The sequence below is a fragment of the Gavialis gangeticus genome, unplaced genomic scaffold, assembly GCF_001723915.1.
Source record: "Gavialis gangeticus isolate Ggan-Ray unplaced genomic scaffold, GavGan_comp1, whole genome shotgun sequence".
NCBI classification, from domain to species: Eukaryota; Metazoa; Chordata; order Crocodylia; family Gavialidae; genus Gavialis; species Gavialis gangeticus.
The window spans coordinates 26691796-26708642 of record NW_017729033.1 but is presented as its reverse complement, the minus strand read 5'-3'; the positions used below and the strand labels follow the sequence as shown (position 1 = coordinate 26708642).

The 16847-nt window shown below is 41.6% G+C and overlaps 1 protein-coding gene across 6 annotated transcripts in view; it reads left to right on the top strand.

The window, feature by feature from the left end:
- Positions 1-16847, top strand: part of SORCS2 (sortilin related VPS10 domain containing receptor 2) — an 882674-nt gene that overhangs the window by 810523 nt on the left and 55304 nt on the right. For all 6 annotated transcript variants that reach the window (XM_019526396.1, XM_019526393.1, XM_019526392.1 and 3 more), the window contains exons 14-17: positions 10549-10669; positions 12242-12375; positions 13106-13234; positions 15149-15320. In XM_019526396.1, coding sequence (XP_019381941.1) covers positions 10549-10669; positions 12242-12375; positions 13106-13234; positions 15149-15320 — 556 coding nt within the window. The remainder of the gene's footprint in view (positions 1-10548; positions 10670-12241; positions 12376-13105; positions 13235-15148; positions 15321-16847) is intronic.

Genomic DNA, 16847 nt, shown 5'->3' with positions numbered 1-16847 from the left:
TTTTTTTTTTTTTTTTTAAAGGAACAGCCTTTAGTAGGCAGAATAAGAGATTTGGAAATGCAACACAATTCTTCTTCAGCCACAATCTTTCAGGAACACTACCCTAAACAATACAGCCTAAAAAACGCTAACATTGGGTTCATGTTTCTAGGCAAGGTAGACATGCACCTAAATGTAGACTATAACTAAATACTCATCTTCTGATAAAAGAGGAATCTCATAGAAATTGTACAATCTTTCTTTAAAAAGATAAAAGGAGAGACTTTCTCTTTTTACACGGAGAAAGTTTTTCTTATCACACTTGTGATGAATTGGTGAATTCTGCTCTTGTGCTTAATTAAATTATTCAAACTACCACAGATAAAATTCGTGTGAATGAACTAGGTTAGGTGGCATCCTCACTGTTCTGATCATAACACTCAATGCTGGTGCTCTTCTTCAGTCAGGCACCCCCCTCAGAGGCATCTGGCTAGAAAGTTAATTGTCCAAAGAAACTATGCAAACCTTCTTGGTCATGGTCACTACATAGTACTCATTTCTTCTACATCTAGGGAGATATTCATATATAAGTCCTCAGTTTAGCAGAGCCAGACCCCCCACATCCTAGCACATTCCCCACCATACACACCACCATACATACACCCCCCACCATACACCCCCCATCCACAATATACAAAACTAAGAATTTATTTTTCAGTTATTATGCAATCATCTCTATATACAGTACGCAAACACAAATCATGACATAAATATTTGTGTAATAAAATGAAAATATGTTATACTAGGTAGAAAACTGTGTTGGATCATAATCTTGATGTATAACAAAGTCTGTATGGGCAGGTTCAAAGCACCTGATTCTTCTCTCATTTGTATCATTTGTCTTTCTTCACTTTATACCAGTGTGCTTCCATTGATTTGGGTGGATTTACCCTTTATTGACAACGATGTGAGGGCAAATTAGGGGCAAATACTAGAAGCTAAGCACTTCCTTAAATGCCTATTTTTTCTTTATCTTTTAAGAAAATATCAGTCCTTTAAACAGAAAATTATATTCATGACAATGTATAACTTATCTTTTTGAAAATAACTTCCTTGAAATCTTTACTTTGTGTTCTTTTGTAATGTGTACAAAGCCCTATCAATTGCCAGTGACTGCAGGAGGCCAGCTGAGATCTGTGCTGACTGATGAGAGCTTATTCCCCTTACTGTTACTTCAGCTTTCCCTTCCCTTCTGTTTGCTTAACTGCCCTGCATACTAGCTTGTTATGATTATAAACTCTTTGAAACAGGGACTTGATTTTCATTGCCTTTCTCTATAGTGTCCAGCACCTTGGGACCCTAGGCACTACCAGGAATCATATGAAAACATTCATTTCTAGCAGTGGGCAATTTCCGCTGCTAGAAATGATTCCAGAGAGGGAACACAGTACAAGCATTTATCCTGCAACTGTCTCCATTCCACTGCTCCTTGGGCCTTCCATTCCCAATGAAAATGCAATGGCAAATCAAAGCCACCTGCCTGCTTCTCACCCCAAGGACACCAATGTGTGAGGAGCCAGAGGGGACACCAGCTGGTGGTTGCTCCTCACCTACCTAAAAGGAGGGGTAGGAGTCTATGTGCCCCATGCCTTCCCTGGACCAGGTTGACCCTAGTTTCTGGAAGGCATAGAAGCCTTTCCCCACAGTTCTACTCTTCTTAGTCTCTGGGAATAGTTAAGCCACAGGAAAGTATGTAAACGTTCATTCTCCCAGGAGAAACTCTTGCTGAAGTGACTTCTAGCTGGTTGAAGCTGGGTTATTTTTCTCTCAGAGTCACCATTTTCTGTTCAGAAGAAACAGTACGAATGCTTATATGCGTTTGGTTTCTTCCAGGAGAACAGAAATTCTCTTAGGAGAAATGTAATGTCTATATGAGGCCCCAGTGCAAACAATTAAAATAAAAGCAGTTAGCACATAAAAAGATTGTTGGTGCTTTTTTCTGTAATATTTTCCTGGTTTTTGAGTTCATTAATGATTTTCCCTACCAATTATTACCTGAGGTGAAGCGGAAGACCTTATACTCTTGTAGCCAGTCATGAGGTATCAAAAACCACCTAGCTCAGAGGTCTTTATTACATAAATAGAGAACAGAGAAGGTTGCTGTTGTGATTACACAGGTGACCGCAGATGTCTAGTGAGCCATAAAGGTGATTAAATACTGAATCTGAAATTGCACTAGTCTCAGAATAATAATCTCTGAAATATGACAATTTAAAACATTTTCCTAGTACAGTAAATCCTCCGACAGCCCCAGTTCCTGCTAATGCAAGCAAGGAAGCCTGATTATGGTGAAAAAATCCCAAATCACACTTTTGCAGCATAATTTATTTCCATGAATAGTTCTATTAAATGAAGCCTTTGCCATCTGTTTTTCACATGATGTAGGCTGGGAATTTCATTGGAGCCTGAGGGAATTAAATGCCCAACTCCCTCTGAAAGTTAATGGGAAAGAGAGGCTCCCTGACTCCCTGAGTACCTTTAAAAATCACATTCTTGAATATTTAGTCTGTTCTGTGGTCAGAAGCACAGCTGATAAGTTTTTTGTGTGATTAATTCAGAAATTAGAGGGCAAGAGAAAGCAAAGCCTAGTATGTAAATAACTGGTGGGGGTGTGTCTACTGGTGCATTTAAGCACGCCTAAATTTAATGTGCATCATCTTAATATGTATTAAGCAGGTTAGGCAGGCTTCTACTAGAGGTGCACCAATACATCAGTCCATATTGTATCGGCACTAATGTTGCCAGTAAATGCCTCGTGCATTCGTACATCCACAGGGCCAGCCCGGCAGCTTGGAGAGCAGTGTCTGGCTGGTAAGTCTGTTGTGGGGGGTAGGGGTAGGGGAAGGGAAGGAGTGGGGGGGGGGCAGATGGAGGCCCTTGTGGTGAGGGAGGGAGTGGGGCTGGGGCTGGGGCTGGCGCTGCCCAACCGGGGCAGGGCAGGATAGGGTGTGGGATGGAGCCACATGGCTCATCTGGGGGCAGATCACACTGCTACATGCACCCCTGGGGGAGCCATGGGGGATGTGTGGCCCCTGGACCTGCAGGCATGGCAAGGGCAGGTGGCCTCTAAGGCAGTGCTGGGCTCTTCCTGACAGGGGTGGGGACTGGGCCAGGGCTGTGGTCCGTGCCCTGCTCCACCATGGCTAGGCAGTGCCTGCCCCTGCTTCACTCCCTCCTTCACTGTGGGGACCTTGATTTGCAGGTATCAAATTTAGGCACAAATAGCCTAAATTTGTCATTTTTAAAGTGCGTTAAGGGTGTGCATGTGTAGATGTGTGCCCTAATGCACCTTATATTTAGGGTAATGTACCTTGAATTATTTCATGTAAACATACCCAGGGAGTTGGGGTCCCTTTTCCAGCTCTGTTGCCTATTTACAACTGGACATTTGCTAAGTAGCTCAGGGTTAGCTCCATGAAGATACTTTGATGTCTAACTGTCACTTTAGGTATCCAAGTCCAAAATATAGATTCTTAAAACCTCCATTCAGATGCTGCCTACCCATGCTTAACCAGAGAGAAACTTTAACATGACTACATAGCCTGATGATGAAGACACTTGCCAGAGGGAGATGAATGCTTATATGATTTAAGGAAATGCAATTTCAATAACATGCTTTAAGATCAGATAGCAAGTGCTAGAAAAATAAACACATAAATATTCATCGAAAATGAGTCTCTCCTCTACATAAAAACATACATTTCTAGTAAGAGAATATAATTTTGTTTAATTTCTGTTAAATTAGTTCCCCCAATTATGGAGTTTATCAAGGACAGAAATAGCCAACATCCTTTAAGAACAAAGTTTGAACTACTGTATTTACTGGAATTTAAGGCAAACTGCCCCCCCCCCAGTCAGTACTGGGGAAAGGCCTCGCATCTTAGATTCATGTGCAAAGCAGAGTTGGAGGCTGGTGTCAGGTGTGAGTCAGAGTCTGGGTTGAGACCAGAGTCAGACCCACAGCAGCTGTCTGCCCATCCTCTGTTTGCCCTCTGCAGCTTCTGCCTCCTGCTCTGCCTCTTTCTCTCTCTTACTGTCAGGTACAGTATGGTTTTGGCTTGGATGAGATTCCTTCCCAGGAGTGAAGCACATGGAAGCTCCATCCCCTGCTTGGCCAATCAATAGTGCCAACACTGCTGTACGGCTCAGCTAGGGCCATGCTTCCACATGCTGTGGTCCAGGGAGGGGATAGAGTCTGAGCAGTGTCTGTCAGTAAGGGTGGAGGGAGAGGGAGGAAGAGGCAGAGCCCAGGGGGGTGGGAGGAAGAGGAAGAGATTGTGAAAAGTGGGGGGAGAAGAGGCAGAGACTGGGGAGCAGAGAGGAAGATATTGTAGGGAGTAGGAGGGAATAAACAGAGACCGCAGGGAGGAAGGGGGAGAGGCAGAGACTGTGGGGACTGGGGGTGGAGGGATAGAGTTTACTGGGAGTGAGGGAGGAACAGAATCTGTGAGCGGTGCCAATGGTGAGGGGGCCAGAAAGCCTGCAATGGGAAGAAGAGGGGAGACAGAGGGCAAGCGGGCTGCCTAACCCCCTCCCAGTCATCTGACTCCCCCAGTGACTGCTTTCCCTGCTATAGTAGAGGGAGGGGGATGAGTTTAAGACAACCCTCCAATAATTAGATTCTGTACCTGGAAAATTATAACATATTTATAAGTTTTCCATATATAAAATCTAATGGGAGGTCATCTTAAATTCAGGTTGACTTAGATTTGAGTGAACATGTTAGCTAGCTTAAAAATTGCATTAAGCTTTTCCTGTCTGTATAAGGATGCCATCAAATTAAAATTATGTGCTTATAGGTGAACTTGGAGCAAGTTTACAAAGTTATGACAATTGGAATACAGAAGTTAGAATTATGCAACCCAAGTTCTAGCAAATAAAAATAAATGAATTGCTAAGGTAATTAGAATTTCTTTTAAAAAATATGTATTGCTGCATCATCCTTCATGGTTACAACAGAATTTATTTGATGGCTTTCTAATAAAGCCCAATTAATCAAATAGAATGCTCTGGTAGGTTGTTATTATTATTATTATTTTTGCAAGATCTTTTAGCATACAGTTAGATGTTTTTAATATTGTAATTTTCTTAAGACTATATTTTCAGAACAGTTCACTATTTTGGCTGCATATTAGATGATAAAGTCTTTGAAAATCTGACTATGATATTTATCCCCAAGGCCACAATTTTACATGGGAAAGTGATGTTGTTTTCCTCTGTTCATTTTCATGAAGCTGTGCTACAGATTGGTACCAGCCTTTTGAACTCCTTTGAATCCTATAAGCTTGAGGGTGAGATTTACATAACCAGTAGTAAGGTTAGATGTATAATATGCGTGCTGTGCTTTATTTAAGATATATCTTAGGTGAAGCGTGTGTGTCTGTTTCTTGGATGGCCTATTGGGAAGAAGTGAGACTTAGCAAATGCAGATTTTGTTCTAGTTCAGTGGTTTGTAAACTGTGCTGCATGAGTCACTGGTGGTCCACGGAGCCATGATAAACAGTATACAGCCAGCCCACAGATTGCATGCACGTTTCTTCCTCTTGCCCTTACAGTGAGACATTTGATAATGAAGTGGCATGGTGGTCCACAAGAAATGTTGGGAGATAATGGTGGTCTGTTAGTGGAAAGAAGTTTGGGAACCACTGCTGTACTTCACATAGTGGAGATCTATAAATCTAGAGCCAAAGAGGGAGAGATTTATTTTCTGTGTCACATGTGAGTAGATTACTTGATGAACGCAGTATTGGTGTCCCATGAAAATGTAAGGCTTCAAGGGATTGCAAGATGTTACCTAGTCTAGTGCCCTGCTCTGAGCCAAGATTCAATATCCTAAACCACCTCTGACAGCTGATTGTGTAATCTGTTCTTAAAAACCTCCAGAGATGCCACAATTTTTTTAGTTAGCTTGTTCTAGTGTTTCACTACCCTGACAGGTAGATTTTTTTTTATTAGTTTCTAATCTAAATCTTTGCTACAAATTAAACTGATTATTTCTTGTCCCACTGACAGTTGACATAGGAAGCAACTAATCATTATTCTTCTTATGTATAGGGAGACTGTTATCATGTCTAACCTGAGTCTGCTTTTTGCTAGACAAAACAGGCTGAGTTCCTTCAGTCTCTCTCACAGGTCATGTTTTCTAACTTTCCTATCATTCGTGTTGTTCTCCTCTGGACTCTATCCAATTTGCCTAACTCTCTCCTAAAATGTGATGCCAAAACTACAATCCAGCTGAAACCTTACCAGCACTGAGAAGAATGAAATAATTATTCCTTATATCTTACAAATAACACTACTGTTATTGTGGACCAGAATGAGATTAGCCACTTTTTCAACAACATCACATTGTTTATTCACACTCAGTTTGTGATCCACTATAACTTGCAGATTGTTGGGTTTTTTTGTGACTCTTGTCAATTGAGTCAGTCTCCATTTTGTATTTGTGCATTTGATTTCTCTTTCCTAAGTGTAGTGCTTTGTACTTGTCTGTGTTCAATTTAATTTTGTTATTTTCAAAATATTTCTCCTATTTATCAAGATCACTATGAATTTTGATCCTGTCCTCCATTGCTAATACTTTCTCCTTCCTGTGTCATCTGTAGGATTTACTATATAGTTCCAAGTCTAGGTATTAAGTCAACCCCAAGTTTTCAGGTTCAGTTTTAGGAAAAAACAGCTTTTTTCCCCAAATATAAATTGATAAGCACAGCTCAAGTGTTTGAATGCCTATATCCCTTATAAAATCCTAAAGCAATCAAATAACCTAGGAAAAAGTCCAATGGGTTAAGTGCACTAAAAATAAAAGGTGCACTGAAAAAAATCTGATTCCTTATTTTTATTCCATGCCCAAAATACTGCAAACACATATCAAAATTGTTGAGCACCCAATTATAGGTTGAGCCTGTACCTTTTACAGTTCTTGAGAGCTGTTTTTTAGCCGTGCACCTTATGGTTATTTCATCTGGACCATATTTCCATAGTTTGCTTATGAGAATATCATGTAAAACAGCATCAAAAATGTATTGAAGTCAAACCATGTCACATCTGCCACTTTCTTCTTTAGGCCAATTATACTAATAAAGGAAATAAGATTGGGTCAACAGTCTGTGTTCTTGAGTAATCCACACTGGCTGTTTCTTACCACCTTGTTATCTTCCTGGTGCTTATAAATAGTTTAATAATTTGTTCTAGTATCATTCAAGGTATGAAATTTAGACTGACGGTAATTCCACAGGCCCTCTTTTCTTTCTGTTTCTCCTTATTCAATCATTTGGGATATCCCCTGTCCAGATGAATTATCAAAAGTAATCATTTATAATTCAGAGATTAGTTGAGCTAGTTCCTCAAGTACTGTAGGGTGAATTTCATCAAGGTCTGCCGACTTGAACATATTCAGTTTATATGAATATTCCTTAACCCATTTCTCTCTTCAGCTGTGCTCTCTTAATCTGCCCTGTATTGATGAATTTATACACCCACATTGTATTACAATAAACTACAGCCTATCATCTAGCTATATTCCAGAGACAGAGATAAATGGGATGAAAATTTAATTGCAACAGGTCCAACTCATGCACCATTATGTCCCTTTCCACAGAGACACCATCACTTCTTTTTGCCTAAATTATTTAAATAAATACAATTTTTGCTAAAACAGGATTAACGGTGCCATACACTTCTTTAGCTCAGATATCTAATCAGTTCTCCTATAGTCTGTGTGTCCTGAGTGGGATTTCCAGTCTCAGACTAAGTGAAACTAGGAGATATTTTTGCCTGGTCATACTAATCAGGTTGCCAACCCAAGAATATTTTTTTACTGGCAATATGCAGATTTTTTACTGACAACCAAACTTTTTTACTGATATGTTTTACGTCAGGGATGTCAAACACATCTGGTCCCATGAACTGAATGAATGGTGCTGAGCTAGTCCATGAGCTGGATGAAAAACATCTGGACAGCCCCATGGACCAGATTGGGCCCACAGACACCCTCCCCACCAAATGCTGCATCCAGTGCACACGGTGATCACTCCAGGTGGTCTGGGATATGTGCCACACATGGTGTCCTTTCTGGCCAATCCAGGACCTATGCTGCACACATTGTGACACTTGTCCCAGAGTGACTGGGGGGGGCTGCCATGTGCAGCACGGGTCCCAGGCCAGCCAGGGCAGGTGCCACATGTGGTTCATATCCCAGACTGGCTGGGGGAGGTACAACATGCATCATGGGTCCTGGATTGGCCAGAACAGGCATCTTATGCAGCCAGAATTGGTTGTATGCCATGTGCAATATGTGGGTCTACTCTGGACCCAGGACCAGCACCAGGGGCCGAATGATGGGGCTAAATCATCATTCAGCCCCTGGTGATGCAGGCTAAATCTGGCCCGGGTATCTGATACCCATTTTATACATGAAAATTGAACTCTTCTGCCAAGCACTGGAAGGCAGTAACAAGGGAGCAGTTCAAATTTAGGGGTTGTGTAATGTCTTTTAATACAGTCTTATTTGACTACAGCAATGTTTTTATGCCATGCTGCCCCACCCCAGTGTCCCCTACTCACCCCTACACTATAATACCGCTGACTGCACCCTGCACGGTGCTGCCTCCAACCTAGCCCATGCCCCAGCCTTACCTCTGCTGGCCACACTCCCCTCATTCTGGTACCGTTCCCCACCCTCCACCTCTCCCCCTTCTCAGACCCACAGCTCTGTCCTAGCTGTACTGTGTCCATTCCTGTACCTTTGAAGTGAACAGCTGTTAAAAGCAGGGGACAGCCAAAGAGAAGCAGAGACAACACATGACTGGGGGTGTGGAGGGGCTACAGAGGGTCCCATGAGTCACAAAGTCCTGACAAGAGTTTTCTGCCATCAGGAACTCTGATCCAGCAGGCCTGGCTGGGCCAAGAACCTCAGTTACCACACCTGACCCTGATTCCTGGCTGATTGGACTGACTCAGTTCTCTGCAACCAGACTGGCTGCTGAAAGCACCACTCATCCCTTTTAAATGCACCTGCAGCCTCAAGCTGCAGATATGCCTTGACACAGCTTCAGGCAAACCTCAAATTCACATACCTCCCTGATTCTCCTGACTTCTGACCCATCCTTGGCTTTTCCTGACCCTGATTTCTCCTGAAACTTGGCACTACCTTTGATCTCTCTGGTTTCCCTAGCATCCTTATTTGGCTTGGCTTCCTTGACTCTGATCTTGGATTTTTTTTTCCTGGAACTTGGAAATGGTTCTCTGACCCTTGGATCTTGACCTTGGCTCATGTCTCAGACTATGCCTCTTGGATCTCCCCTCTTGGGGAGAGATCCCCAAGTAACCAGTGCCCCTGCCCTGCTGACCCCTTCATTGCTCTTCCAGGACCTATCTGCAGGCCTGGCCACCTACATCCTGCTGTATGGTGACGTGTAGATGCAGCCACTATGTCTGCAGTTTAGCCAAACTAACAGGCACAATCAAAAGAGTAAATTAGTCTGGGTGGGCTGGCTGCTAATGCCCAAAATATGAGCTCTGTGGAGGAACTGCATAGAAACTGCTGGCTTCAGAATCAGCCTTGAATTCTTTGGCAAGTAAACCACATGAGCCTGAATAAGCTGCAATGCAAACCACAGACATATCTGACTTTTTCCCAAATAGGATTTCATTCTTACTAATTTGTTGCTGGATGTTACACTTACCCATTTTGTTTTGGAAATAAATGTCCTGTCTTCAAAAGCGTTCCCTGTTTTGAAACCATAGCCTATTTTTTGTAACAGAAAGATCTTCCCATTTTGTTCAAGAGGTTGCTCAAGAGGAATCTTACTGTTTGTGACTCCTTTACTAAAGCTAAGCCACGGAGCATTAGGTGTAATACCTCAGGAAGAGGAATCACAATTTCCAATACAATACCTTGATTCAAAATAATTATAATGATGCCTTCTTTGCACTTGTCCCAAATCTCAGAGTGCCTTACACATCATTCATCATAAAGCTTCTCTACATTTCTATAGGTTTGATCACTAGTAATATTTCCATTTTAGGCCTGAGTAAGGGAAGGCACAAAAGCACAAAGGAACTTGTGTCACAGTCATATAGCAAGTCAGAGGCAGAGTTGGAAATTTAACTCCTTGCACCCATTCCAGATCTAGATAACATTCACTATCCCTTATCTCAGCTGCAACATCTCAAAATATACCTACCAAAAAAGTTAATCTAAAATGCCATGTCCTCTATTATATCAAAAATTCATATTTCTACCTTCATCCCTGGATAGTTTTATGGTAAAATGGTTCTCCAATAAATGAGTAGTATAGTTTTTATTCATTTGTTGGGACCTGTAAACAATTGGCATTTGTTTCCTTTTTTACATCAAAAGAGAAGAAAAATGCTGAAAAATAAGTCTGCAGTGCTTTCCTTTCAACAGAGAGCAATGTAAATAGTGGGCAAAAGTAAATAAAAATTAGAAAGTTCTAATGTATGGTCTTGCTTTCTCATACAACTTTTTAAAATCTTTCTGTTCAGAGTTTTTGGACACATCAGTTATCGTTCTGATTGGGAACTGGTGAAAGTAGACTTCAGACCATCTTTCCCAAGGCAGTGCACTGAAGATGACTATGAATCTTGGGACCTCACAAATCTTCAGGTATTGAGCAAACAGTGCTCTTAAATTAACAATATTCGTATCCATTCTGCTACACAAACCATTGCCATTAAGCATAGATTCCAGCTCCCAACTTTGATTATCCTTGATATTTGAAAGGAAGAGCAAAGCTTATTTTTTACAACTATTAGTGACTTCAAAATAGCTTAGTGTAAAGGGAGAATAGATTTTGTGTTCCCTTTATTGTCTTAATGGTGGTCTGTGGGTGGAGGGAAGTGTACTTGGTGATTTGCCATAATAATAGGTGGTCCTTCTGGATTCTGAGACACACACTGTAAGCCAAAATCTATAGTACTGATTGAAGCAATTTGAATATGTAGTCATGTTTTGCCAGCTTCCTGACTACATATGGTACTTGAATGTAAATCAGCATAAGTAAAAACCCATTCCAAAAGAAATTTAGAATCTCAGTGGAACAATCATATAATAGAGTCCAGTTGTTTTGAGCAATACCAAACAACTTGAGCAATACCAAATCTGTAGTAATGCATTAGCTGTGCTAATGTCTTCTGTGCTGGCCAAATTCAATTTTACCTGCATTCTGGTTCTCATTCTCTTTATCTTGTATTGTCTGTAGAGTAGTGTGCTAGTCTTTTGGACTACATGAGATATATTGCTGTTAGTCATGATCACTGTCAGTTTTTTTCTCTTTTCCTCGTCCATGTGTTCTCCAGGTTTCGTCTTGCCTGCCAATTTATATTATTCCAAACAAACTTTCCTTTAACTCTCACTCTTGGCTATTGTGCCATTGCTGTCATGCTCCTACTCCTATACTCCTAATATAGGCATGACACGCACTTGAAAGTATTATGTAGGTTTAGGCCATAACAAAAAAAGTGTGTTGAGGCACTGAAATCATACTTCCCAGAAACTGGAAACAAGTACGCTTTTTTTTTTTAAAATGATCCTGTGTTAGCAACCACTCAATTATTAGTGCAGGACGTGCTTAAATGACCCCTTTGCAGGCACAAATGCTTGAGTTGCGTGTATAATTGCAGGAACTGGATCTACATTTTTGTGCATATTTTGGTCTTCTGCACTTTAGAAAATGTCTCTCCTAGCACTGGATCCATAAAGAGAGTTAGGCTCAAGCCTTGTAATTCCAAGAGCCAAAGCATATGTGCTTGTTTGTGTAAAATAGAAAAAGGGAAAGAGAAGGACAAAGGCAGAGAATAAGAAAGAATAAATGTGTACTGTATTGGCTAGAATACTTATCTGGGAGATGGGAAGCTGGTAGTCAAATCGGTCTAAATCAGGCAGAGAAAAGATTTGAATTTTAGTCTCCTATACCCTGGATGTGTATTCTACCCACTAGGTTAGTAGTTATTTCAAAACACAAAAAATCCTGACTTTTGAAAATCTTGTCTAAAGTGACATGCTGAAGGTGGCCTAGGTTGCCTGTAACACGCTTGAGAATTAAACCTGTATTTCCAGAGTCCCAGTCGAGTGCCTCAGCTACAAGACTAGCCTTCCTCTACACAACCTAAGATGATGATTAGATGGAGTTCATGACAGGGTGGTTTGGTTATTACAGTTCAGTGCTTTAATGTTCAGGGGGACCGTTGCATCATGGGTCAACGAAGAAGCTTTCGGAAGAGGAAAATTTCATCATGGTGCATTAAAGGAAGAAGTTTCACGTCAGCTCTCACATCCAAAGTTTGCGAGTGTGTGAACTCTGACTTCTTATGGTGAGCCTTTCTATGGACTGTACAGTATCCGAAAGATGATGGAATGTGAAACCCACATTTCCCCAAACAAAAACCAAGAATAAAACAATCCAGTGGGATTTCAATGGCAGATTGTTTTTCCCATGTGTTACATTTGTTTCTGGGTAAAGAGAAAAAATATTTCAGTAATTTTATTTCTGTTTTATGTGGGTTGATATTGCAAGAAATTATGTAGAATTTCACAATCTGGCAGAGAAATGCCAAGATATGTTTGTTGCTACGGAAGCTGCGTGCTGTGAATTTTCTTTTGAAAAAAATGAAATAAGAAAACCATTGACATTTTTGAAGGAACAATCATTTTCACCTGACTGGACAAATCCTGATGTTTTATTCAGATAAACTGCCACTGAGTAAAATTTGAATAATGACCATTGGGATTGACCTTTAGTACAAATCCTCTGCAGTCACAAGTGAAGCAGAAGAGAAAGAGGATACATGTATTGATTTGAATTGTAAAGGGAGCTCTTTAAAAGAAACCTAACTGCAAATAGAGGGGATTCTGTGTACAACCCATTCTGCCCTCATATGTACTACACAACTCTGGTCTGAGAGCAGAACTGGACTGATCAACCCGGATGCTAACCTCCTACCAGATAACATTAAAATTACTCTCCTTTACTCCTATTCTAACCCAGAAAACAGATTTATGAAAAATCAGGACAGCTAACATATTCTCTGTGGGTTCTTGCAGTGATTATGGATTTGAGCGTTCAGCACCTGTGAAGTCAGAATCCAGCAAGTGCTTTGCTGACTTTTGGTTTAATCCAGAATCCCCTCCTGAAGACTGCGTATTAGGACAGGCATACACAAGCAGCACTGGGTAAGTCTGTTATTTTCTTAACTTGCAGAGATGGAAAGCACTCTGTCCAAGCGTCAAAGGGTAGGTTTAAGAAAATGTAAGTGGAACTCTGTATAGTGAATTATGTTGGGGTAGCAACTGATAAAACAGATACCGAGTGAAACCTGTGGGGTTTGAGGAGGGACATACTGCATCTGAATTCAGGGTGATTGTTTCATCTGCCTGCTCCTAACCTGCAACAAATGAAGCTAAACAATAGCAATTTCCCCCTCTTTCATTCAGGGATAAAATACTGCAGGTTAGCTTCGCATACTCTAGGTTAGGAGTGGACAAATGCAAGATTGCATTGGATCAGCTGATATGGTCTCCCAAGCAGTAAGTCCATGCTTCCCTTTATACTAGCATAATTGTACATCTGACCATTGGCTGTCCCAATTTTCTAAAGGTACGTTTAGTGTGTGAGAGTTTTGTAGAAAGGGCAGTGTTATCATCTTGATTTATTTTAAAAAGTCATATAAATCTCTCTCAAAATACTAGGTCCTTAAAGTCTCTTTTAAATGTTTCTGCTCATGGCTGCAGTTATAAGGGGTTTCAAACTTGTTCGCTATTGCCAACACCAAGAACCCATAAACCATGAGTGAAAGCCAAAAAAATTGTGAAATTTGGTTCGCATATCAGAAGGTTTTTACACATTAAAAAATGGGGTCTTTTTATTTCCCTCCTAGTTTCTAAGTTTCCGTAGATATATTTTCATGCTATGAGCCCTCCAGCATGATGGTTAGAAAGTTGGGAGGGGGGTGAAAGAATTTTAAGAAAAGAAAGCTGAGCTCCTTGGGAATTCACATACTTTCCAGGAGCTGGGGTTTTAAATCTGAGAGTGGTGCAGCTGGCAAAAGCACATTCTTGCCATCTCCCTCCTGTATACACCCTGACTGTTGCCCATTCAGCTTGACTGTTGCTGTTAGCTTTACTGGGAAACACCCCCTGCAGACCCAGACAGAGGCAACTAGCCCCGTACAGAGCCAGGCTCAAATGAAAAAGTAAACAATCTCCAAACAGAGTCATTTTTTTCCTTTTAAATTCTCTTCTAATAATCTTAGGGGTTATTTATAACAACAGCAGCTGCACATATGATAGTGAGCCGTTAGACAGTCTTTGATGTTAACCCTTTAATTTTATTTAGATTCAAATCATATATATACTTAGAAGCAAGTATTACCTCACTAAGCTTTCCAGATCCCTTCTCCTACCTCTCACTTCCTCGAGGATAAAGCATTGTGCAGAGGATGGATTCTTTGCCTAATCATAAGGGCCACTGAGATTCAAAGGAAAGCTTCAGAGAGCTGTAAACAATAGAGTATAGCACATATACTACAAGGTAGTCTGACATGTGTGCTGAGAATAACTTGCAGCTGGCATCTATTCCCATTTATAGCAACATCATCATTCGCTGTTGTGTAGATTGGGGCTAAACCTTGAAATGTCAATCAGGCCAGAGACTTGCAGTTTGTGTGTATTTTCTTTATTAGTGAAAACTCTGCATTCTCACAAGGGGCTGGCAGCTGTAATAGAGAGAGCTTGAATTCCCAAGAATGAAACATATAAACCTTGTTTCAAAAGAATGGTTAAAAATAACAAACCTGAATGAAACTGATCCTTAAATAGTTGAGGTATAATCCGGAAAGTTTCTTGGGCAACCCTTGTCAAGGCATTTTTAGTTTGTTACGCAGAATATATTTAAAAATGATTAAGAGCTTCACGAGCCTGGAAATTTCATGAGCTTAAGCACTGGAATTTGCTCCTCCGTGAGACTCGGTATAATTTTTGTCTGATCTGATAGCCAACCACACTTCAAACTGGCTCCATTGTTATATTGTTAGATATTCCATGCTGCCCCCAGTGACCCCCACTAATCACTACTTACCATTCTTGCAGGTATAGGAAAGTGGTGTCTAATGTGTGTGAAGGTGGGGTTGATTTGCAACAGAATTTAGCCCAGCATATGTGTCCACTGATTGCTCCCAAAGGGTTACAGATCAGCATCAAAGGAGAAAGCCTGGCTGTTAAGCCTGGAGAAGACATCACCTTCATTGTCAGACAAGAGCAGGTAATAAAGAACTTCAGCTTTTTGAAAATTTCAATGCTGTTTTTGGATTTACCATTTCCAAGTGCTAATTTATCTCCTATCTGCTGGAGGGCTGAAAGGAGATTAACTTGTGCTTCTGAAGGAGGTGCTAATTGTTCCTTAATGAAGTAGTCAGTGGACCTGGTGACTGACAACTCTGTCAAAGAAACCTAGTTTGTCTTCTCAGTGGGGTGTGTAAACATTGTAAACACATTAACTTCTTTGAAAATTGTAGTTTAAGGGATGGAAACACCCAGTCTGCTTGTGCTGCTTTGAAAATTCCTGAAATAATTGTACTATCAGAGAAGAGCAAAGTAAGATGTAAAGAGGCTACTTTTGTCATACGAAGACAAAAGTACAGGAAGTACATTTTCAGCTAACATCCAATCAATAGAAGAGGATAACTTGCAATAATTTTATGCCTTTCAATTAGAGTTACCATACATCTGGGTTTTCCCAGACATGTCCTCCTTTTTGATCTTCCGATCTCCGTCCACGCGGGTTTTTTAAATCTAATCAAATGTCCAGGATTTTCCTCAGCTCAGCTGTGCAAGGGGAGCAGGTGCCTGCCAGCACTGGGAGAAGCCGTCCAGGCACCCGGGCTGCAGCGGGAAATGCCTGGCCACCTGGGCGCAGAGATGTCCCCAGGGTCCTAGCAGCTACCAAGTTCAGTTTAGTTTCTCTGCCTCAGCACAGAAGGCACTTCCATGATCCTAGCACCTGTCTTTTTCTATCTATTCCTCTTGCAGCAGCATCTGATCAGTTATAGAGTATGGGACTGCATCTTGTGGAGGGGGCTGGGTTGTAGGCAGCAGCCCACTCTGTGAACAAGGTTGCAGGGGTGGGGCACCTGGGAGACAGAGGGAGCAGGGGGCTGTGGCTTGGAAGTGAGGGGCTGGGGACTGTGGGTCCAGAGTGCAGGGCAGGGGGCTGCAGGTTGGGAGTAGGGGGCACCAGCATGGTCCAGGGCAGCATGGTATTGCAGGTTGGGAGACAGGAGCACTGGCAGGGTTAGGGGTCCCCAGGTTGGGAGTGAGGGGCCGCAGCATGGCTGGGGGTCTGTGGCTGGGAGTGAGGGGCAACAGAATGGGCAGGGCCAGGGCACCATCACATCACTGCCCCTCACAAATATCTAACCCCCCCTCTTTTTTGGATCTGAAAATATAGTAACCCTATTTCAATAAATTCAAACAGCCAGGGCCCCAAATTCACTAACTGGGGGATTAGCTAGGGTGGACCTGGATTTACAAAAGTGTTCCACCTTGCATAAAAGTAACACTAGCAGCAGTTGGGTGTTGGGCAGTCTGAGATTTATTTATATGCCCGAATTGGAGCTGTGCTCCTTTGAGCATCTTGGGCACAGACAGAAGTGATAATTTTCACCCTATCTGGCCACAGGAAGCAGTCTATAGTCATGACCAAACACAAGTGCATGGCTGCAGACTGCTTAAAGGATGGCCGATCAGGCAAAAATCTGGACCCTCATTGCATGAAGGTTCAGATGAAGAT